This window comes from Crocodylus siamensis, chromosome 11 (assembly GCF_052110815.1).
Source record: "Crocodylus siamensis isolate JL-2025a chromosome 11, ASM5211081v1, whole genome shotgun sequence".
NCBI lineage: Eukaryota > Metazoa > Chordata > Crocodylia > Crocodylidae > Crocodylus > Crocodylus siamensis.
In genome coordinates, this window is record NC_143405.1 from 8,868,671 (window position 1) to 8,890,462 (window position 21,792).

General features: G+C 52.3%; 1 protein-coding gene across 1 annotated transcript in view; it reads right to left on the bottom strand.

Annotated features, from left to right (window-relative positions):
* Nucleotides 1-7,049: 7,049 nt before the first annotated feature.
* NCS1 (neuronal calcium sensor 1) overlaps nucleotides 7,050-21,792 on the bottom strand; it is an 83,810-nt gene continuing 69,067 nt past the window's right edge. Inside the window, exons 4-9 of the mRNA XM_090021339.1 lie at nucleotides 18,693-18,831; nucleotides 17,218-17,296; nucleotides 16,402-16,490; nucleotides 15,731-15,808; nucleotides 15,174-15,292; nucleotides 7,050-13,069 (exon numbers count right to left, since the gene is read on the bottom strand). Coding sequence (XP_089877465.1) covers nucleotides 15,194-15,292; nucleotides 15,731-15,808; nucleotides 16,402-16,490; nucleotides 17,218-17,296; nucleotides 18,693-18,831 — 484 coding nt within the window. The 3' untranslated portion in view covers nucleotides 7,050-13,069; nucleotides 15,174-15,193. The remainder of the gene's footprint in view (nucleotides 13,070-15,173; nucleotides 15,293-15,730; nucleotides 15,809-16,401; nucleotides 16,491-17,217; nucleotides 17,297-18,692; nucleotides 18,832-21,792) is intronic.

Genomic DNA, 21,792 nt, shown 5'->3' on the forward strand with positions numbered 1-21,792 from the left:
AGAAGCACTGGTGTAAACTGGGAGGTGCACAGATGCTCAGCTCAGCTCCTGCAGCCTGCACCTGAGGTTGGAGTCAGCACAGCACCTTCTTCACCCTAATTCATTCCCACGTAGCATGGGCTCCGTGCGCAGCCCCCTAGGACTTTCGGCTCTGCTGGTCTTTAAGGCTTCAGGCTTCCCGCTGCTTTATTCCCAAGGACCTTGGGCTGGAGCTCACACAGATGTCTCCCCCGGTGCACTGCAAGGCTCTCTAGCCAGCTGGATGCATTTAAGCTACTCACATCCCAAATGACACCTCACCCACACACTTGCAGCCTCTGCTCTGACACAGGGGCCCAGAACCCCGCAGGCTGGGGAAATGGCACAGGCAGAAGATAACCCTAGCGGAGCTTGCAAGGGCTCTTCTACAAAGTGTACTCATCAGCAGAAAGCAAAGCAACCCTCCCACCCACTGTGTAAGAGGCAAGAGAGGTGGGGCCGGGTTAACCCTACCAGGCTGATGCCCTTACCCTGCCAGGGCACTTGGCGAACGACCTGCACAGAGCATCACTGACGTGCATCTACAACCAGAGCTTGTGGCACAAGTCAAGGCAAGGGTGGTTCTTGGCTCAGGACACCCAGGGAAACCTTCATTTGGGTTAGAAGAGGATTTTCAGGGTCTGATTTTCAGAAGCCCTCAGTGCTCACTTAGCTCAGCTTCCACGTGTGAAGTTGCAATGGTGATGATTGTTTTCTCAAACACAAACCCAGCACAGACGTCGCTTAGTTATCCAGACCGTCGCGCTTCCTCAGAATCATGAATCACTTGTTAGGCTGGGAAACAAATGGAGACGTGCTGGTATCAAAGGATTCGCACGTGTCTTTCGCGCTTGCTTCCAGATTTGGCAGCGCAAAGCTGCAAATGCTGAAAGCATAATCCACGCCAGGGGCCCAGTCTCCATCCATGGCCAAATTGCTCCAGCAGATGTAACGGTCTGAGGGGGAGGAGAAGCTCAATTAGGTTCCATATGACACAATTAGCAGATATGAATATCAAGCAGCCTCCGCATCAGCTGCAGGCTGAATCACAAATGACAGCTCTTTGGTGCATGTGCTAACAACCAGCGTCCCGGGGAAGAGCGGTTGCAGAACCAAATGCAAGGGGCTGCAATCCCGTCAGTTGTACAGGAGAAATCTGAAAAGGCCAGACTGCAAGCTACCTTGGCAAAGGAAAGCGTGTGAGAAGGGAGGGCAAATACTGAGGTCCGTGATTACCTGCAGGTTTTAGGAGGAGGTGCTGGAAGACAAGTATTAGGGGTTGATTGCCGGGTGCCTGGAAAGTTCATGATGTGCAGTAGGAACACAGGTGGGCAGAAGCTCCAGCATAAAAGAGCAGAGCTCAGCAACACTGCGTTACAGGCAGCAAAGCCTGTCTGTCCAACATGTAACCCTGGAGCTCTGCAATCAAGCAGATAATGCGGCACCTGGCTGCTCTTCTGTGTCACTAGGGTGGCCATCATAGAGGACAGTCCGGTTGTCCTCTGTCCTCTATTGATATGGACATCCAAAGCCTTTATGTCCTCTATTTTTCTCTTCAAGAAAAATAGAGAACATAAAGACATTGGGTTTTGTACCAACAGAGGACAGAGTAGCAGAAAACCAGAATGTCCTCTATGATGGCCATCCTACCTGTCACCCACCCACGGGGCTGCTGCAAACATGAATGAACGTAAAGCCACATGCTACGGGTCTGCATTTGCAGAAGGGGAATCAAGGCAGGCAAAGGCCCAGGGCTTTGCCTGAAGACATGCGAGTGGCTTGGTCAGAGCTGTGAGTAGAGCCCACGTCGCTTTACCCCAAGGGAATATCAGGCTGCATTTCTTAATGCACAGTTCCCTGACCCAAGCAAGTAGCTAAAAGTGCCTGGGATCACCCCGTGGGTGAAAGACAACCGTAGGCCAACTCACCTGTTGCCGGGGATGTCACATCATTTTGTGGAGCAGAAAAGAGCAAGCAAGGAGAGGGCAGTACCTGCACCCCCGAATGACCACCTCCTCCCACGAGCGCTTCCACAGCAGGCTGCGGGCGCACTTGGAGAGGAGGGGGCAGGAGGGAGCAAGAGTCTTAGGGCCTGTATGGCACAAGGAGCCAGGAGGCTGGGAATGAGCTGGAGTCTCATTAAATCCAGCCTAAGATCAGGAGATAGTCTTCCAGTGGGGTAGGAGTGCAATGAGCCTGGCAGGCTCAGTCCATTTTGCCCTTAGTGGCGCTCCGCAGGGAAGCTGAGGACGGAAAGGACTGCAGACTCCCTTTCCCCTGACAATGATGCTTCCAGTACCAGGTCAGCGCCCGCTGGCAGGTGAACAGAGGACGATGCACCTCTTCACAGCATTGCATTCACATGGGAGGGAAACAGCCAGCAAACCCCACCGCCAGCCTCAGTTCCTTCTGGGCTGAAGATTTATATTCCACACTCCTGCCTGGAGGGAACTTGGGCCCATCCAGATTTCTAAATTTGTCTAGATGAACTGAAGTAACCCCCGCCCTTTCCAGCCAATGCTTCCCAGCAGCCTGGTTAATGGTGTTGCAATGTGAGGAGGACCCACCAGGCCCGCGGACATCAGGGAGCAAGGACAGCTCGGTGAAGAAAGCACGTCTGTGTTACACCCGGCAGGACAACCCATGAGTCAGATGTGAATCCAGCGCCGGCGAGTGGGCCTTGAGCAGTAAAAGGAGGTGGAAACATTGTGGGGTCGCTCAGGCTTTGGGTTATGCAGGTCGTGGTGCGGAAACGAGCAACTGTTAGCGGGGCTGGGGCACGTGGCTTAGGAGAGACTGAAGGAACGGGGCTCGTTTAGGCCACAGAAGAGAAGAGGAGGGGGGTGTGATAGCAGCCTTCAGCGCCCTGCAGGGGGGTCCAACCAGCATGGAGCTGGACTGTGCTCCGTGGCGGATGGCAGGACAAGGAGCAATGGGCTCCCATTGCAGCAAGGGAGGATTAGGTTGGATATTAGGAAGAACTTTCATACTAGGAAGGTGGTGAAGCACTGGAACAGGTTACCCAGAGAGGTGGTGGGTCTCCATCCTTGAGGGTTTTTAAGACCCAGCTCAACAAAGCCTTGGGTGGGATGATCTAGGTGGGGCTAGCCCCGCTTTGAGCAGGGGGTTGGACGAGATGTGACCCCCTGAGGTCCCTTCCGACCCTCATTTTCTACGATTTTAAAAGAACCCACTGCAGGTTAAAGGTGACATCAGCGAGTCAGCCTAAAATAATGGAGTATCCAGGTGACATAGGAGGGGTTAAGATACACAAAGAAACAGATGCAAGTGGCATGTCTACCAGCTGGATTCATGTGTGAACGGAAATGTTTTACAGGAGCTGTTACCTAACAGCCTCTATAGGGATCTAATCTGCATCCTTGCACCCAAGCGCATGGTAAAAGGACTGAACTTCGAGGATGGCCATGTTCTGCTCTGCCTGGGTCACAGGCAGGCTGTGGAGTTAGGGTTTCTGCTTTGAAGAAGCCCATTTCCTTGGACGTCTGGCGCCATCTATGGCCTGAAGCTCTGCAGTCCCCGTCTGGCTCATTCGTTCTGCAAAACCTTGGCGTGGGCCCATACTACAGACACCCTCCAGCACATCTCCCCGAGTCCTCTGGGGTTTGCCCTTACCTCTTCGTTCCCCAAAGGAGCTTGCTGAGAGCAGGCAACGCCAACCAGGGGGGAGTGCCTGCTCCCCCGATAGAGGATGGTGGGCACCAAGTCCTGCAGAGCATCACAGACCACATGCGGTGCATTTCTGTCATGAAGCTTTTCTTTATTACTATCACAAAGGTCCTGGTTTTCGAAGGGGTTTGCTTTCTGCTTTGCTCTTGAATTCACGTCAAGAGCTAGAAGACAAGGTGGGAATGTTGCATGCAAGGGAGATGCACAGAAAGGGCTGCCTCTTCACTAACATGGCTGTTCCCGAAAGCTGTTGTTACTTAGCCCCGGGCTCAGGGCAGGGAGACCTGAATCGGAGAGCTCCCCCCACTACCCCGTGTTGAGTCTCTGTTCTTTAGGAGCAGAAGCAGCGAGAGAGAAAGGGGAGTTTTAGGATGTCCATTTCTGGTCTGATCTGTTGCCTTCTGAAAGCACCAGCAGTGCTCCAAAGGTGCATAACGAGGTCCTCAAAAACTCCCTATTCCTTTTGCAAAGATAATCTCTTAAAGGGTGAAATTCTCCCTATGGCGGACAGCTCAGGCACAGTGTATGCACCTCTTTAAATGCACATGAAGACCCCAAGGTCCAGATCCTCAAAAGCACTTAGGCACTGAAATCTCTGGAAACGGGCACTTAAATCCCCTTGAGGATCTGAGGCAAAGTGCTTTTCATTCATCCTCGCTGCACCCAGACTGAGGATCTCCTTCAGGCTCCCGTGGTGATACATAATTAAAATAATAAACCAGTCTATTTGCTCAGGTTAGCTACTCTTTTGCACGTGCAAAACATCTCAGCAGCCCCCTTGCTCCCCACCCACTTCACCCATGACAACCTTGCTAGAGGAGGAAAGCCCAGCAGTGGAGCAGGGTCGCTGCAGGTCACTCAAGCAGCCAAGGTAAGAGGATACACGTTAAGAACAATCCAACACGTGGAAATGAAATCCCTCATCACTCAAATGCACTTAAACTGTGGGATCATGACTGTGAACAATTAGTTTTCTAGTAGGGGAGAGCAGGGAGGATAGCCCCAGGTATGGGACAAATGCCTCTGCTATACAAAACAGACAGGATTCATTCCCTGCCCTGCTAGCAGCTAGTCGCTGTATTTCTCAGCCAAAGGCACTTCCCTAAGGGTGCCTCCAATGCTTGCCTGTCTCTCAGGATTCTGTTGCCCAGGATCTCTCTAACAGCCATCGTCTTACAGGCCTTGCCCCCCCCGCCTCCTCTAGCTGCCTCTCTGCTCTGCTGGCTGAAGAGACAGTGCTTTAGCGTGCAATGCAATGCATAGCTGCCTCCAAAGAGACACTGGCTCCTTTCCCGGGGGGGCAGGACACCCGTTGCATAGGCTGGGGGGGCTAGGCAGGACAGCTGACAGCTAACAGCTGTTTGAGGGGCAATAGGGCACGTCAGGCATGTTGGCCTAGGTTTGCAAAGGGGGCTAGTGATTTTGGGTGCCCAATCTTAAAGAGACCTGATTCCCAAGAGATGCTAAGCACTCTCTGAAGAAACCAGACCTCTTTAAAGGGTTATGAGGTCCTAAAACTTGGGGCACCCAGAGTCCCTGGAGCAGGCTCTTCAGAGGTACTTCGAAGCCTACAGATACGTAGTGTGTTTCCAACATGCCCAAGGTGCCTACTAGTGTGAAGTCGCAAGGTATTCATTTCCATCCAAGTGACGTGCCGATGGGGAGTTTGCATCTACCTAGACTTCCTCCAAACTATTCAAGGGTGACACCATGGCCAATATGGGACCAAATTCCTGTCCCATGTAAATGCATGCAGCCCCACTGATGTCCAAGGGCTCTTACCTATTTGCATCGATAGAGAATTGAGAGCTTACTCTGTCCTGCTTCTCCACACGCCATCAAGGCCCACACATGAAAGCCAACATCCCTTGGCCTGAAGTGACAGGGACACCTCTCGAGTACCTGCTCCTGGCAGCAAAGCTGGATGGGACTGTGAGCGCTCCATCCCATTCGAGAGGCAGGGAAGAGCAATGCTACAACTTCTTTCTGAGGCCATCAACAACCAAATCAGCACGTGGGCTCTGGCTGCCAGTGAGGGAACAGCTGTACAGGGCTGCTTTTGTGTTACAGATCACTACCATTAAATGAATAGTCAAGAGAAAATACCTCACTTCTCTCTCTCCATTTTGTACCCTGGAGGCTTACTATTACCGGCCAAGGGATCTGCCAATCTTATTTCCTCCAGATCACACACCCTGTCTCTTCCAGAGGAAACCATGCAGCCCAGACACGCTCCAGAGTGACGGGGAAAGGGGACACAAAACGGCAACAGTTATCACACAAACAGAGGAATAAAAAGAAAGGAAAGGAAAGTACAGATACCGAATTTTAATCTGTGCAACACCGACAGTGACAAACAACACAGAGTGCCAAGAAGCAATGCAAGTCATCAGAGCCTGGACATGCACCTTTGACTATAACGCTTTTGTTATGATTCGTTTTTAATGTCATGGCTGCCACAATCTTCTTTCATTATTTCAGAAACATCTCTGGAAATTGAGTGCAGAAAACATCACAAAAAGAAACCAATTGGTTGTTGTTGTTTTTTAATAACGAGCAGATTAAAAAATAATAATAATTAGTCAAATAAACGGAATATTCCAAACCCAGAAGCAAGACCTGTCCGTTACCCGGGGTCCCACGTACTTGGTTTTCTGGAGGCTCTGCAACATCTAGTCCCTGGTCATCAGGAACAGCAATGAAATACTTGGTGCTCTTACAGCATTTCGCATAGGTAGATCTCAAAACACTTTCCCGGGGTGGGTGGGTATCCTCAAACCCACTTTAAAAATGGGGAAAGTGAGGCACACAGAAGTTAAGGCCAACATTTTCTAACCCAAGATGCTTTCTGCCTCATTTTTAGAAGTGTGGAGAGGTCTGAAGCGCCAGCTGTTCTTGCCTGGACTCGAGGGGCCTCCCTGCTTCTGCAAGGGAAGCTGAAGGCATCTCAAAGCCAGGCTCCCAAATTGCTGGCCACGCTGGGATATTGCGGCCTAAACAACTTGCTCAGAGTTAAGTCAAGTCAAAAGCTGGGAGTGGGACGAGCACACAGGTATCCTGAGGCTGGTCCAGAGCCTAGAGCCTCATGGACACGCTGCCTCGCAGAGAAAGGGAAACCACACCATATTGCAGAGCCACGAAAGAGCACGACACATCTGGTTCCAGCAACGGGCTTCTCTGTCCAAGAAGAAAAACTTACATTGCTACAAAACCTAACATCAAGACAGGCTCTTTAGTCATCAAGAAAAGCTTTCTAGTCAGGCAAGAGTTGTTTTTTTTGTGTGTTTTTTTTTAATGTGCAAATATATAAAAGAAGGGATGGGGGGGGGGGGGGGGGGGGGGGGGGAGGGGGGGGGGACAGCAAATCTGGGTTCATGGACTACAATGTCCGGAAGGTGGAAAAGCGGCTGCTGCAAATGCAGGCCAACAAAAATCAACTGCCAAGCAAAAGTGGTCTTCAGCAGAGGTCAGGCAGGGCCGCAATGGAGACAACAGGGGTGATTTCTAAAGAAAGTGGGATCGACTGGGATTGCCTTTATCCCAGGAGTCTCTGCGTTTTAGGGTTTCTCTGTCGGTTGAAGCCCTTCTAAGCCCAAAGCCAACCCTTCCTTCTTCATCCACCTGGGCTCACTCTTCCTGCCAAACACATTTCTTTCCTACCTCGTCTCAAGGGACAGAGAGGTGAAGGGCTCTACTGTTTCTTTGCTACTAGCGCCGGCCCGTAGGCTTTGTATGCAGCTCCCAGGAAGCAGGCTAAAGAGAGCCATGGCATCACAAAGCTTGCGGTCTCTCTGAGAAGGGGGATGACTCCCTTTTCATCCGCTGTCTTGCTGATACAAGACTCCTTGCTTCCTTGAGTAAGCCGGACTCTCCGCAGCTCCCCCAGACAGCGACGCCTTTTGAAAACCTAGGCAGCCTTCCCCAACTCGGCCAATTTTTTCTGAGGGACAGGTCATTTTGAATGGCTCGTGCAGTGTCCCATTTGATGCAAACCCTCTGCCAGGCTTAAACGCCTGTCAGAGGAAAGCGTCGGAGCAAAGGACGTTCCCCTGCCCGCGGAGGGCTGCACATTCTGCACGGTTCGGCATTCATCATTAGAGAAACTTGCAGAAGCGACACGTTCATTTTAAACACCCGCTGGCACCTGCAAGCAACTGGAGAGTAAGGGAGAAGAGAGGCACAGCAGAGTTTCCAAGAGTATAGCATTTGGGCCCTAAAAGAAGGAAGGGAATTGAGTTTTCCATGAAATCAGTGGGGTCTTACGTGCCACTGCTCAGCTTGTGGAAACCCAGGCCCTGCCGGCTTTGACAGGAGGGAGATACGCCCCTACAGAGCACGTGCCGTGGAGCCCAACCCCATCCCTCCCTTCCGTTCTCCGAGGCAATGGGTCCAACCGCAGTCAGGAGAAAACTGAGGTCTCTCAGAGGCCATCAGATCCCTTGTGTCATTGCAGTGGCTCTACATGATTCAAACGACGGCCCTGCTCCAGTTGAAGGGAATGGCACAAGTGATACGAGCTAGTCTGGCCTAGGATAGTCCAACATAACTTCGCTGCACTCAGTGGAACTTGTTACGGCAGTGGAGGACTGGCCCATTGGCTTCAATGGGAGGAGGCCTGGATTTTATGAGTGTCAAACTTGTCCCACCCGTGAAAATGGAGCTGTTTCTTGGTGGGTTTTCATAAGGGCACCTGAGTCTCTTCCGGGGCTGTCCAACTCAGCAAGTCTCCCCTTATAAAACTATTACAGTAACGCTGCAGAAGCCTGCGTCAGAGCCTTAGCCTTTCAGTGCTGGTGCTCATTTCCCAGAAGGAGCATGGAGGCTTCAAAACACGGCGTCCCCGGGGCCCTGCAATGCAATGTGGAAGTACTGCCCTCTTCAGTGACAAAGGCCGGACCGGCAGCACCAGCAGAGGAGCTATCAGGACCGGGAATCACTGAAGAGCCAGAAATATTGTCAACAACGGCAGAAGTCATACCAGTCCTGATGCAGGGATGCAAGTCTCCTGGAAGGGCACTTCAGCACATTGAAGCATGTGCGGAAGTGGTTTTCTGAACAGGGCTGGAGATGACCACAGGGCCCCTCGCGACTAGGCAGCAAGCTCTGTGACGACCAGAGACACTGATGTTCCTGCCATATCTTCAAGCATAGGCAAACATCCTGAGGGATTACAATCACTCACTGCAAGGTCTCAGGCCGTCCCCTGTGAATGCTGCCGTTTAGGGGAAACAGAAATATCCAGTCTGCAGTTCTCAACCCCCTCCTCCCCTCCAACACATTTTTTCTCTTGCTCTGCCAATGCAAATGCCATCCAAAGCCCCAAAGCTACTGCTCTTTCTGTGCTAAGAGGCATGAAATCATATCCATTAAGGTCTTGGAAAAAAAAGAAAGCTGGCAGTACTGTTTGGAAGCGAGTAAGCCAGATATGCATTCGAGTCAAGCTCCCGTGGTACCACTTAACAAGCAACAAAATAGATCATGCAACTTCCAACCACTTTGTGCTTTATATTATTAGCAAGAGAGATGCACGGAAGGGGATGACTTTTCAGGGCAGCCCAGAGAGGACAGTCTTACTCCTGCTGTAGCTACAAACAGAGTACAGTCGCAGAACAAGAGCGAGCACCTTACCAGCTAAGCTGGGGAGAGGGGAATAAGCAATCACCCCAGGTAGACAGCTACTCTGCTTGAGGATTCGGGCTTTTATGAGAAGCTAAGGGTAGCTGGGACCCGAAAGGATTTGGGTGCCTAACTCTATTAGGTTCACTGGAAAATCCCAGGGAAGGTGCTGAAAGTGAAATACAGGTTTCATCCTGACTCAGGTCTGCTCTGTTGTGTAAGGTCTGTGCATGGGCGGTTGGACTTCTGGCCACCTCCGGTTACTGCAATGATCGCTGTCTCACAGCTGAGCACAGCCCACGGCTCAGGACCGCTGGCTCGAGGTTGGATGCACAGCAGGTATAATGCAGAGCAATTTATGCCAATGGCAGAGCTGACCTGTTAGCTCTACACATTGCTCCGGTGAGTTGGACAGTGAGGAAGCGCAGGTTCAGGAGAAATACGGGAAAAGCTTGGTAAAAGAAGACATTGGTGCTATTCGGGGAGGAGAGATCCAGTCCCGTGCACTCTGACGCCTGCAGGGACGGGATTCTGTCCTGCTGGAAAAGAAATCAGGTTGAGCTCTCAAAAGATACAAACCCTCCTGACTCGGACTGGCGTATGAAGCACGATCCCAAGCGTTTCCTCATCTAATTGTGTGCTAGAAATGAGAGGAAACAGGCTGCTTGATTTTTGAAGCCCTCCTGGTTTCCAAGGCTTGTGACAGGGCAGAGGGCCTGCCATGTGCCCTCCCGTAATCAGAGTAACGCTGCACAGCAGCACCAGCCAGCAGAGACTCCAAAGTGGTTTCCATCACAAAAAATGAAAACACTGCACTGTAAGACGTGGCTGACTAAGCATGAATGCAAAGCACTGGAAGAAAGCCATCGTTTTCCCAGTGACAGGTTCATGCTAATGTGAATGTGACCTTGTGGCCTTCTCCTGGAAGGAATCGGACCTGGTTGGATTGAGGGTTGCTGAGTTACCCCCGGTGCAGCCTAGAGGGGATAACAGACTTACTGCCAGCGGCTGCTGACGAACCTGTCATTGTTAGTCTTCACAAGTCAAATTGCTGATGTTTCTGGAGCCTGAGTTAATGTGCAAAATCTATGTGCATGCACAGATGGTCACGGCTGTCTGATTATGGAGGCAGGCAATGCCTCTTCTGAATATTTGCACCCATGGGGAAAGCCACACCTGCCCACTAGCGTGCAGACATTGCTGAAGCAAGGCCATACGGACTGGCTGCTGCCAGACCAAGCATGGCTTGCTGTGGTTACCCCATGAGGTTACAGTAGGAGGGGAAAGGGAAGCAGTGCCTGGCACAGTGGCTAGGGTTTACCAAGGCACAGTCCTAGCTATTAATCATTCTTTTGGTTCTGAAAAGCAGCCACTGCCTGTTGCACAGGTTTCCATTAGTGGCACACGGCACTGCACAGGAAAATGTAGGAGCAGGGTACATCACATCTTTCCTCCTTGCTGGACAGGAAACAAGATAAGCAGCCCAACAGGTGTCATTGCAGCCTATGGAAGTTTTGGGTGACATTTCAGTAGTGTTGGGTTTGTAGCAGGGATGGCCACAGGCCGGCCATAACATCTAAGCATCCCAGAAGTCACTTGACACGTGGATCTTGCACACACAATTTCCTATTTAGGGAGGTGCAGCCAGGATGAGGCCAAGAGATCTGGCCTGATAAGCCTGGGAAATGGGAAAGGCTGGAAGGCAACCACTAGTACACCTGCTCACCCTCCTCCACAAATTCAGGTGGCAGCTGGTGTCCGCTAAGCTGCAGACCTCAGATAGAGAGCACAAGAGGGACCTACACAATCATGCATGGCTAAGGATCTCAGGAAAGGCCCCCGGGATTCATGGTGCATCATCCCAGACACAGGCAGCACAAGGAGTTTCCGGCTGCATTGTGGAGCCACCTCCGGTCGTATCTCTGCGCTTAGGGCTGCTTTCCAGACTCGGGAATCTGGACAGAGTCTGCACGTGATATTGCGCTTCTGGTCTACTCTTCCATTCTGCCAAAGGGAGGAGAAAGAAGGAGCAGCCCCACGAGGGGCTGGATCTGATTTTTCCGATTTCCTGTTGGTTTGGCTTTTTTTTTTTTAGCAGAGGCCCATCTTTGTGACACTGTAAGGTAGCAGTAGGAATGGACGTGACCTCCTGGGAAAGGCTTCTCGACTCCCCTCTCCACGTGCTGCCCGGAAAGCAAACCTCGCTGTACTTTCCAAAACTGAAAAATGAGAGCAAACGTCTCGGAAACAACAGTCATCCTTCCGCCCTGTGCTCCCTTCCAAAGCACGGCTCTGGCGTAGCTCTGCACTGTGTCAAGGGGTGGTGTTTTTGCCTTAAACAGCTATGAGCTATAGTCTGCTTAGACAGCTCTCCTGAGCTCCCGGGCCCCGCTGGTTCTTTTCAGAAACTATGAAAGCAGCTAACCAGACAGTCGCCCAGCCGTCTCTGTCCCCAGGCTCCAAATCTCCTTGGTCATTACAAAAGAGTTAATGTGGTTCCAAGTTTTTAACCCCCTTCCCCAACCCAGAAAGATGGACACACAACATTCCCAGTGTATTCAGAAAGAGGAATTGTTTTAAAGCTAAGACAAACTTGGCCCCATTAATACTTTTCATGCAGAAAAAGTCTGGATACTGTATATATTTCATCAGTCTGCTTTACACCAAAGGCAAGATGGCAACATGAAATGTGAAAGGGAAACAGAAAATGCAGATCGTCGACAGAAAGATGGAGCTCAGTTCTGGTCTTGAGATCCGTCCCAGGGGAATGAGCTGAGCTTATCAAGAGGATGGAGCAGAAAGGGCAGGAAATGGGGAATGAAGAAAAGGAGCTACATGATCCCCCCGGAAACATCAGCCAGCCGGCAAAGCACAGTAGATGTGGGGGGGGGGGAGGTGCGGAAAAGATTTTTGGCTTCATTGCTATTGCAGGCTCCCCTTCCCCTGCAGTAATGTGTAGGTGTGTAAACCTCGCAACCAATATCGCCTAGGTGTTCGACATACACGAGACTACACGCAGCAAGATCCACAACAAATAAATAAAGATATCGCTCATGTAGATAAGTCTATAAAAAAGCCTCACTTTTTTCCACCAAAAACAAAACAAAAAAAGAAAAGAAAACCCAAGCCCCACAATACTGTATCACAAAAGAAATAATATTATCCCAAGCGACGCAGGCTGGGCCGTTGCTGAAATTGCGGATGATGTAGAACGATCGTTTCCAAATGCCTTTTATCCGCCGCCTGCCCCCCGCCCCGACGCAGTGAAAGCCCACTCCAACCGTGAGCGCTCGGTGGGCTCGCAGGGGCCGCGAATTCCCAGGCATCAGCAGTACCTTTCGGCTCCTCCTTCAAGTCTGTGGTTTTCTACCAAAGAAATGTCCAATCTCGTGTCGTTTTCGGTCCATTCGAAACAAAAAAGAAATGAAAGGAAAGCGAAGTGTGCGGGGAGGGGGGTGTTCCCCACGCAGCGGCCCACCATTCCTCCCCCCCACCCTGATTCTCCACAATTTGCTGCTTTTTTTTTTTCTCTTTTTTTTTTTTTCTTTTTCTTTTTTTGGGTTTTTTTTTTGAAAAAGCGGAAGTTGGCAAATGGGAACGGCTGATTCAGAGCGCAGGGTGGGTGGGGGAGGCCTCACACTTCAAGCACATCCTTTGTTCGCGTAACAGAAAGGAAGGCCGTAGAGGGACAGGCGAGCTTCTTTACTGAGGTGGTCTGATGGCACAGAGAGAGTCTTCCCCCAGACATCTGAAAGAGAGACGGGGTGGGGTGGGGAAGGAGAGGCACAAGTCACACCACGCTTCAGTCAAAGACACCGGAGGCAGGATGACATTTTGGAGCGCGAGGCGGTGCGGCCGACTCATACAATTGTGTCCGGGGTGTTGCCATGTGGGAGGCTGGTCTTAAGGAACCAGCTCCCGGAGTCAGGGGATGACAGGAGGTCAGCTTTCATTGGGAAGGAAAAAAAGGCAAGTTTCTAGCCTTTATGACTGCAAGAACAAGCTTGGAAACATGACACTGGACAGGCCCCAAATCCACAGCTGCTATGGTCTTAATTAAAAATCTCGTGTTTTTTAAGCCCATCTCACCTCAGTCTATTGAAATTTCACAATCAGGAACTTGATCCAAAATTGTGAAATCCTTAAAAAAAAAAGGCCAGAGCAAGGTGAAAACACAAAGGGCACGAGGGGAAGTAGCACATGGAAATGTATTATGTAGGGTTGACTTATAAATCAGACTAATACAGTAATTAAATAAGAATCCACATGAAGGATCATTGGTGATTTCTAATAACGTGCTGGCACTGCTTGGTAGTAGCCCCTGAAAGCTGTGCTTTGCTCAAGAGCACCTTCTCTAACCACTGCATTTTGCAAGCTGCCTCCAGGGCTTTGCTAAATGTGATCGCTGCAGATACAGTGTGATCCATACCGCAGCACCTGCCAGCTTTAAAGCCTTTACAACGAGGCAAGCTTTACTGTATCAGTGCTTACAACAGCCCTGGAGGATGCCTGGAAATCCAAAGGTTGTTTGTCACTGTCCCCCAAGCACACAGAGAGGGATCCACACCATGTCAGCTGGTACCAGTGATGAAATGCCTAAGGGGGAGTTTGGAACAAAATCCAGCTAAATCTGAGTCTAGCTACAGATGTCAGCTCCTCTCCTGTACCCTGGGGAAAGGCATCTCCCTCCCTCCCTTCCCACCACCAACTTCTCCAGGTTGGCATCTTCCTGAAGCCTCCTTGCATCTCTGCAGCACAAGGCTTTGAGAGGCACTTTGCCGTACGCAAGCACCCAGGGCCAGCCCTGCTTTCCACACTCATTTCCTCCTGAGTGCCCAGCCTCTTCCTACACTTGTTCTCCACTAGAGCCTGCTAGATACCACCTTAAAAGCAGCTAAGTGCATACAGGAGGGGAGGGCTCAGAGGAAACCAGGGAATGCAGTATCTCCAGCCCTGCCCACTCATCAATACTGGCACCCTCCTTACCACGCCAGTGCCCCATCTAGCAGAAATGCAAACATGGAAGCAAGCTCCAAAGCCTGCAGCAGCTCAGTGAAGTGGTGCAAAGCCACACACTGAAGCCTCTTGGGATGCTGCTCATCCTGCCTCAATGTGGGGAGTGAAGCACTGAAAACCCAAGGGTAGAGACAAAGGTGCCCTGGGACGTCACCTGGCTGGCTTGTTTCCTCCAGTGCACTTCCCAGGACCCAGCCCAGCCTATCTGGAGTGTCTCAGTGCATGGGCAGAGCACCACAAAGCAAAAGAGGCTTTGTAGCACATCAGCTGCCCCGTGGGACCTGCCCATGTGCACACTGCTACCCTGTGGTAAGCAGTCATTTAGCCCTCTTCCATTGGGGAGTGGATTAGCCAGAGCTGATCCTGCCCACGGGCTGGGGGAGATCCAGCTCCCTGAGGTCCCTTCCACCCATCTGACTGTGGCTGCCTACAAATTCATCAGGGGGACGCAGCAAGGGATCGGAGATGCTCTGTTCACCAGGGCGCCTCTTGGGGCAACAAGGAACAATGGTCACAGACTGACAGAGAGCAGATTTAGGCTAGCTATCAGGAAAAACTTCTTCATGGTGAGGGTGGCCAAAATTTGGAATGGGCTTCCAAGGGAGGTGGCGCGCTCCACTACCTTGGGGGTTTTAAGAGAAGGCTGCATCAGCATCTGGCTGGGGTCATCTGACCCCAGCGCTCTTTCCTGCCTAGGCAGGGGGTCGGACTCAATGATCTGCTGAGGTCCCTTCCGACCCCAGCATCCGTGAATCTACTTCCCCTGAGTGTGTCACCCTACCAGTCCTGCCTACGACAAACACTGGTCCCCAGCCCCAGCGCCTTGCTCAGCTTACCGCAGTTCGGGACTCCAGGACTATACGAGTCCGTCATAGAGAGATAGCGCCTGTACGATGGAGGGGTCAGCTTTGGAGCCCTCCTGGAACTCCTGCAGCGTGAGCTTCCCGTCGGCGTTCTGCAAGGCAAAGGCAGCGAGAGCTGCAGAGGGCTGACGGCAAAGGGCTTTTATTTGTTCAGTTGAAACTTTTGCCCGTTAACGGAGGCAGAGTCCTTCCCAGGATCAAGCCCTGGATTGGCCTGGGGAGAGCAACACACTCGAGCAACCTCACTCTCAGCCCCCCGCCCGCTCAGGAACCCACAGGGAAGCCAGAAGCTGGAAGAACATTTCAGGCAAATGCCCCCACCCCAGGATGTGGTCTAGGTGAGGGCCGCCATTGAGACAGGTGCCAGAGGCAACAGAGGGGGTGCTGAGAAGCCCTGAGCAAGCTGGAGGAAGTCCACCAGCCCCACAGAAGCACCGGGCGGGTGGTGGAGAGTTTGCTGTGAAAGGAGACAGCTACACGGCCGGGTGTTTCATGCTCTTGGCGACACACAGGTACTCCCTGTAACTCACCTTGTCCATCATGGCGAAAATCCGATCCACCCTCTTCTCGGGGGTGTTTTCCTCTTCCGGGAGCTCCACTGTATTTCCCTGTGGGGGTACGAGAGAGTGCCAGTCAAACATACCCCCTGCTTGGGCATCCCCTGCCTCTTTCGTGCTGGGGGATCTCTGCATCTTGCTGTCTTTTCCCTGTCCCCTCTGGCACTGGTGACCGGGACAATCTCTGAAGGGCACTGTCAGCTAGAGCAGCTTTGTGCTCCTCTGTCTGCACTGCAGAAAGCCAGCTCCCCTCCCCACAGGCAGCATTTGGTCAACCTCCGTGCATGTCCCAGCTACATCACCCCCTTAGCAAAGACCTACACTTGGATGCCAGTCCCAACCTGGAGCAACAGACTGAGGCACCAGAAGCCCAGGCTGCAGCAGCCTGGGGAAGTGGAAAAGGAACAGTGCTCTCCCCACAGTGGGATATGCAACCAAAGGGGTCTGATGGGGGCTGCTTGGTCTCCCTGGAAGCACTGGCTCTGAAGTCACGTCTGCATCATGCTCGCAGGAATGGGAGTGCTGGTCAAGGGCTCCCCTGCTCTCCCTCACCATATCCATGAAGCCAGGGCTGCAAACTCCTTCTGAGGCTGCCCATTTCACTTGCTAATGTCCCGTCCACCTTCCCCTGCCCAACTGCTTACCACCATCTGATAAATAGCATCTACGATGTCCAGCATCTCGTTCCTCGTGATGTACCCGTCGTTGTCCAAGTCGTACAGTTTAAATGCCCCTGAAACGAAGAGCAAGGCAGAGGGGCTTAGGAAGCTCCATGCACCCATGCAGGGGCACAATCCTGCTGACAGCACTGATCGACTGGGGGGAAGTGGCAAGTGGCTGAAGTGCTCTTTGCCTCCAGAGGGGATGTGACCCAAGCTGCAGCATGCTTGGCAGTCAGGCAATGGCCTGTGTGTGAGATGAATACATAACCTCCAGCTGGCTAGCGCCTACATCAACCCTGCTGGTGCTAAGTCGCCCCCAGATGCCAGTCTCAGCAAGGAGGCCAAGACCTGACTGGCTTCTGGGAACTCAATTTGCCCCTGGGAGCTGATGTGTATTTGCAAGGGGGACCCCTGCCCTGCTGCTGCCCAGGCTGCTCCCATGCCAGAGGTAATGAGGCCTTTTCCACAGGGCAGTCGATCCACCGCACACCTTGGGCACTTCAGTGCACGTTCACTAAGTGGCACACAGCTCTGTGCTCTGGAAACGTGCCTCGACAGCCCGCTACGTGTCCTTGCTCTTTGATTCCAGCTGGCACACTGCAAGCCTGGGCACTAAGAACAGGCTTGTCCCAGGGCAAGCACAAGACCTGGACGAGACATGTCTCTACTGTATTCCCCTAGGCAAGCAGGCAGCTTGCAGGGTCTGCGCGCTTTGGACTGTGCTCTCAATTTTAGCTCCGGCCAGCCTTCAGAGACAGGGGGTCCAGCTCCCGGTTTCAGATGGAACCAAGCACTTACACCGCAGCTTCTCATCCAGTGTCCCTCGGGAAGTGACCGACAGGGCTTGGATGAACTCCGAAAACTCGATCCTGCCATCCTGAGAAAGGAAAGGGCCCTGTGAGATCCCGCAGCAGAGGCTCATGCATGGGGGAAGAGGCTGAGATGCAAGCAGGCCAGCTCAGTGTAGATGCTGGGCCGCTGATTCATACGATGTGAGCAGAATTTTGTTGCCACCTGTTCTAGCAACTGAGATCTTGCCTTGCCACCCAAAGTGCCCCCCCCAAGAGTCAGGGGTCAACTCACTCCTAGAACTAAGGGGGTTAGCAAAGGGTAGGAGAGAGGGCAGGAAGTTGACCAGCGGCTGGGCACCAAAATGCACTGGCAGCCGCCTGCAATCGGGACTGCTGGAGCCACCGCCTCATCCTGAGCTTCCCGTCACTGTTGTGCATCCGGACCAGTGGCCAACACAGGGAAGATGGGCTGCACCCACCCCCAGCCAACGAGGAAGGGAAGATAAGGGCAAGTCTGCAGAGCTCCCGCACTGTGCTGGGGAGCGCCGCAGCACAGTGCAGCACACCTGCTCTGCATGTGCTGCCTCCTGAGACAGAGGCAGAGCGCTGGGCACGTGCCCACGACTTCTCCTGAAGGCAGCATGCGTGGAGTGGGCATGGTTTGTCTCAGTGAGAGGGTGAGGCAGTTGGGAAAAGCCTGAGGGGTCTCTGGCCAGCGTGGCTATGTAAACTCAAATAAGGCTGGTCACCTATGGAAAAAGGCACATGAGACATGGAAGTGAAACACCTTCTCTCCCTCACGGAGTTCTATGCAGAATGAAGACGTACGGGAAACCACTGCCCCACATCTGCATGCAGCATAGGTCTGGGAGAGGCTGGCACTGACTGCTTGCAGGGCAGACAGAACCCAGGATTATTTCCTCTGAAGCTTTGCAAAACCACTGGTGCCCAAGTCTGACAAAACGCGGACATAAAGAGGAGCCGGCACCCCCCAATAACTCCCTTTAGGAAAGAGAAGAGAGCTTTAAGTGCCAGCAAGGAGGAAAGGGTTAAAGGCACGGGAGATGATTAACATTTATCTCTGTGGCAGCTCAGCTGTTAGGAGCATAATCTGGCTTGTGATGGCCATGTAAAACCTGCAGTGACCTATAATCCCAACCACGGATCACGCCGGGGGCTCTCGGGGAGATGGGATGCTTGGCCTGGAGGGCATCAGCTGTGCAAAATGCCTTGTAGCACCTCTCTTGCTTTACCCTTTATCCCCTTCCTGCAGGATGATAATCAAGTAAAATAAGCGTAGGGCCTCGCTGCAAAAGCTCCTCTGCTCTCATTTCACACCCCAAGAAGCCAACGTTGGGGCTTGGGCACCGTGAGAAAGGAGCGGTGAGCGGGCGGCTCTGCACAATAAACTCCATGCGGTGTCCCACACCACAGGGCTGGCCGCGGAGGGGAGGGGCTCAGCTCCCGGCAGACCACACTTACTTTGTTTTCATCAAAAACGTTAAAAACAAAGGTGGCAAATTTGGTTGGGTCGCCAAAGGGGAAGAACTGCTTGTAGATCTTCTGAAACCCAGCAGCATCCAGCTGGCCACTGGGGCAGTCCTTGATGAAGCCCTTGTACCTGGGAAAGAAAGAAAGAAAGGAGGGAGTTGCCTATAGATGAGCAACACATCACACATGCCCTTCGCACCTCTAACTCAGCTGAGGCTACTGTGGCCACTTTAGCTAACCAGTGCACTAATCCTGAGCTGAACTTTCTCTTGCAGTGGGAGTCTGTGCAGGGAGCAAAAACGACCTGACGGCTAATTTCCTCCCCGTGACTCTCTTTCCTATTGCGATACCTCTAGGATGTCTCTGACTGAGACCATGTCTGCACATACCTGGATGACTAGGAGGTTTTGGTGCCCCTGCCAAGATACCTGCGTGGTTGGGGCAGCTCCACGGTAGGCTCTATGCCACCATGGCATGAAGTGCCACCTGAGAAGGCCGCTGTCCCTGACTGGAGCACAGCAGCCTGCTCCACCTCTTGTTGGCAACCTGAGGATCGCAATACCTGCTTTCTCTTCTCAAGTCCTTCACAATCCAAAGCTGACAAGTGATAAGTGTTAGGAAAGGACCCTGAAAGGTGCTCTCTTGGCCCTGTGCTTGCTCATGCCAGCACCTGTTTGCAAGCTCTCTCATGCACCAGCTGCTGCACAAGATGGTGCCAAGATCAAAGGCGTACGGTAATGGGGTGCCCTCGTCCTGGGGGGCAGGAATGGTCAATGAATACAGCACCAAACTGGGACGCAGAAGACCAGGTTCTGCTCTTTTCTCGGGCAGGGACCTGGACAGGTGATCCTCAGGGTCCTTACCTGTCAGATCTACAAATGAGAAACACCACCTACAAGCCAGGCATTCATTCTTTTATAATAATGATGGTGATGATAACAAAAATGAATCTAGCCCAACAATCAAATCTTCCATGTGGAAAAACGGTATTTTATTGGCCCTTTGAGCCAGGGGACAGCCCAGGCCCAGGAACCAGCACGGCATGAGGGCTAGCCCTAGCTCTGATCCCGCCTGTCTGTAGGGACTGCCCAGAGATGTTAATGCCTGCAAAGTGTTTTGTAGATGAAAAGTGCTGAAAACATTAATAATGAAGTGCTCACACAGAAGAGACCACAGGCATTAGAGTAACACTGCAGCTGATGTGTAACTTCTAAGTCACTGCAGTGAACGGCACGGCACCTTATCATAGGAGTGCATTATGCAGTTACTTATCTGCTCAGATTTGGCCCTGAAACACCTATAGCCCCATATGTGCTGTTGCACTATGTGCTCATTTAAAAGCACTTATCATGCAAGTCTCACAGTAACAGTCTAACATAATAGCACCACATAAACATAAACAGGAGATAGTCTGCCTTTGGTCTGTGCACAGGGCCTCACTGACTTGAACAGCCGCTCTGTGCAGGGAATGCAAACAAGGCCATTTATAGCTCCATCTGCAACACTGCAGCTCCATCCCGGCTCAGTCGAGGCCTTTGTATATACAGTCCTGAGTAATTTGCTATAGGCCGTGTTCTTCATCCATGGATCTGAAAAACCTTTGCCAAGGAGGTTGGTATTATTACTCCCATTTTAAAGGTGGAGAAACTGAGACACGGGGCAGTGGAGGGAGGGACCCAGAGTGTCACAGTGAGATGCTGCCATGGTACAGGACTAGAACTCGGGTCCACTGACTTGACAGCAGCATCTTCAGCTGCAAGACCATCGGGACAAATAATTTAATCCAGCTAGGAGGCAGTGCAGGAAGCAACTCTTCCACCTTGTAATGGGAGGTGGGGGCTGATGCAGGGGTCACGGGCTGAGGTATAGCAGAAGCAATGGCACTCAGCCAGGTGAATCGTGGTAGCAAATACTCGACTAGCATGTGAGCAATCTGCAGGCTGGGCCTGGGTCATGGGAAGAGTTTGTCAGACAACTACCAAGAACAAACCAAAAAAAGGCAAAGGCCCTTCCTAGCCTAGGCAGGCAGGGTTATAATGCCCCGGTTTCTGCAGCAAAGGGGAGGGATGTGGCTTGCATCACTTCAGGCCCCCTTTGACTCCCAACCTGGGTCAGTGGGATACAGGAGACACCTCTGGAGCAGCAGTGAGACCCCTTCCCTGCTAGGAACACACCAGTGCAGCAAAAGCGGGACCTGCATCCGAGTCGCCTGTGGAAGGAGAGCAGGGCTCAGTGCATCAGGGCAGTGGCTTTGCTCTGCTCCAGCTCCAACAAACCAGGGCACCAGCATGAACGAGACTTCCCAACACCACTGAGAGCAACAGTCCAACTCCTCTGACCTCAGTGGGGCCAGGACCTATCTCTCGGTGTTTTGTGTGCTGCTAGATAGTCGTCTTGCTGTGTCCCCCACCAGTAAAGCATGACGAGAACAAGCAAGGAGACGGGCAGAACCGGCCTCTGCCATGCCCCTCTCCTGATGCCCACACAGACTGCTGGCCACAGCAACAGATACGGCCCCCAAGCCACTCGGGAAGCAGCCACTAGCCACCCGAGAGCCGCACGCACCTCCCTTCCACAGCTGCGAAGGAGTTGACTTGTTGCTGGGCTGGGAATTAGCACACCAAGGCCTTCCCGCTGCCAGCTCTGTCCAGATGGAGACAAGCCACCGCAGCGATCAATCTTGCACCTTCATCCAGGAGGGTGCAGGAGGGACAGGGGATGGAAATATTTATGAATTCCCACTGGCTGCTTGGCCAGCTCACCGAGTCAGGCTGCACTGCAGCCGGTGCTGGAATAATATTTACAGGAAAGGGAAGCACCGATTGATGTGGGAGCGCGCTGTTACCTTCTGTGTCACTGCACAAGCTCCGGGCGCAGTGGCCCGAGTAGCCTCCTCTCCCCTCTCCAAGCCTGCCTAAGCCACAGGTGCTTGGAGGGAGCAGAAGGACGTTACAGGATAACAAATGAGTTTGTTTAAACATTTTTCCTGCCTTGGGACAGCAGAAACGGGACGTCTGATCCTGATGGAGCCAGGTCGGAAGGTAGCTCATCTTCCTTGTATATCCTCACTAGTTCCTTTCTAACTAGGGTC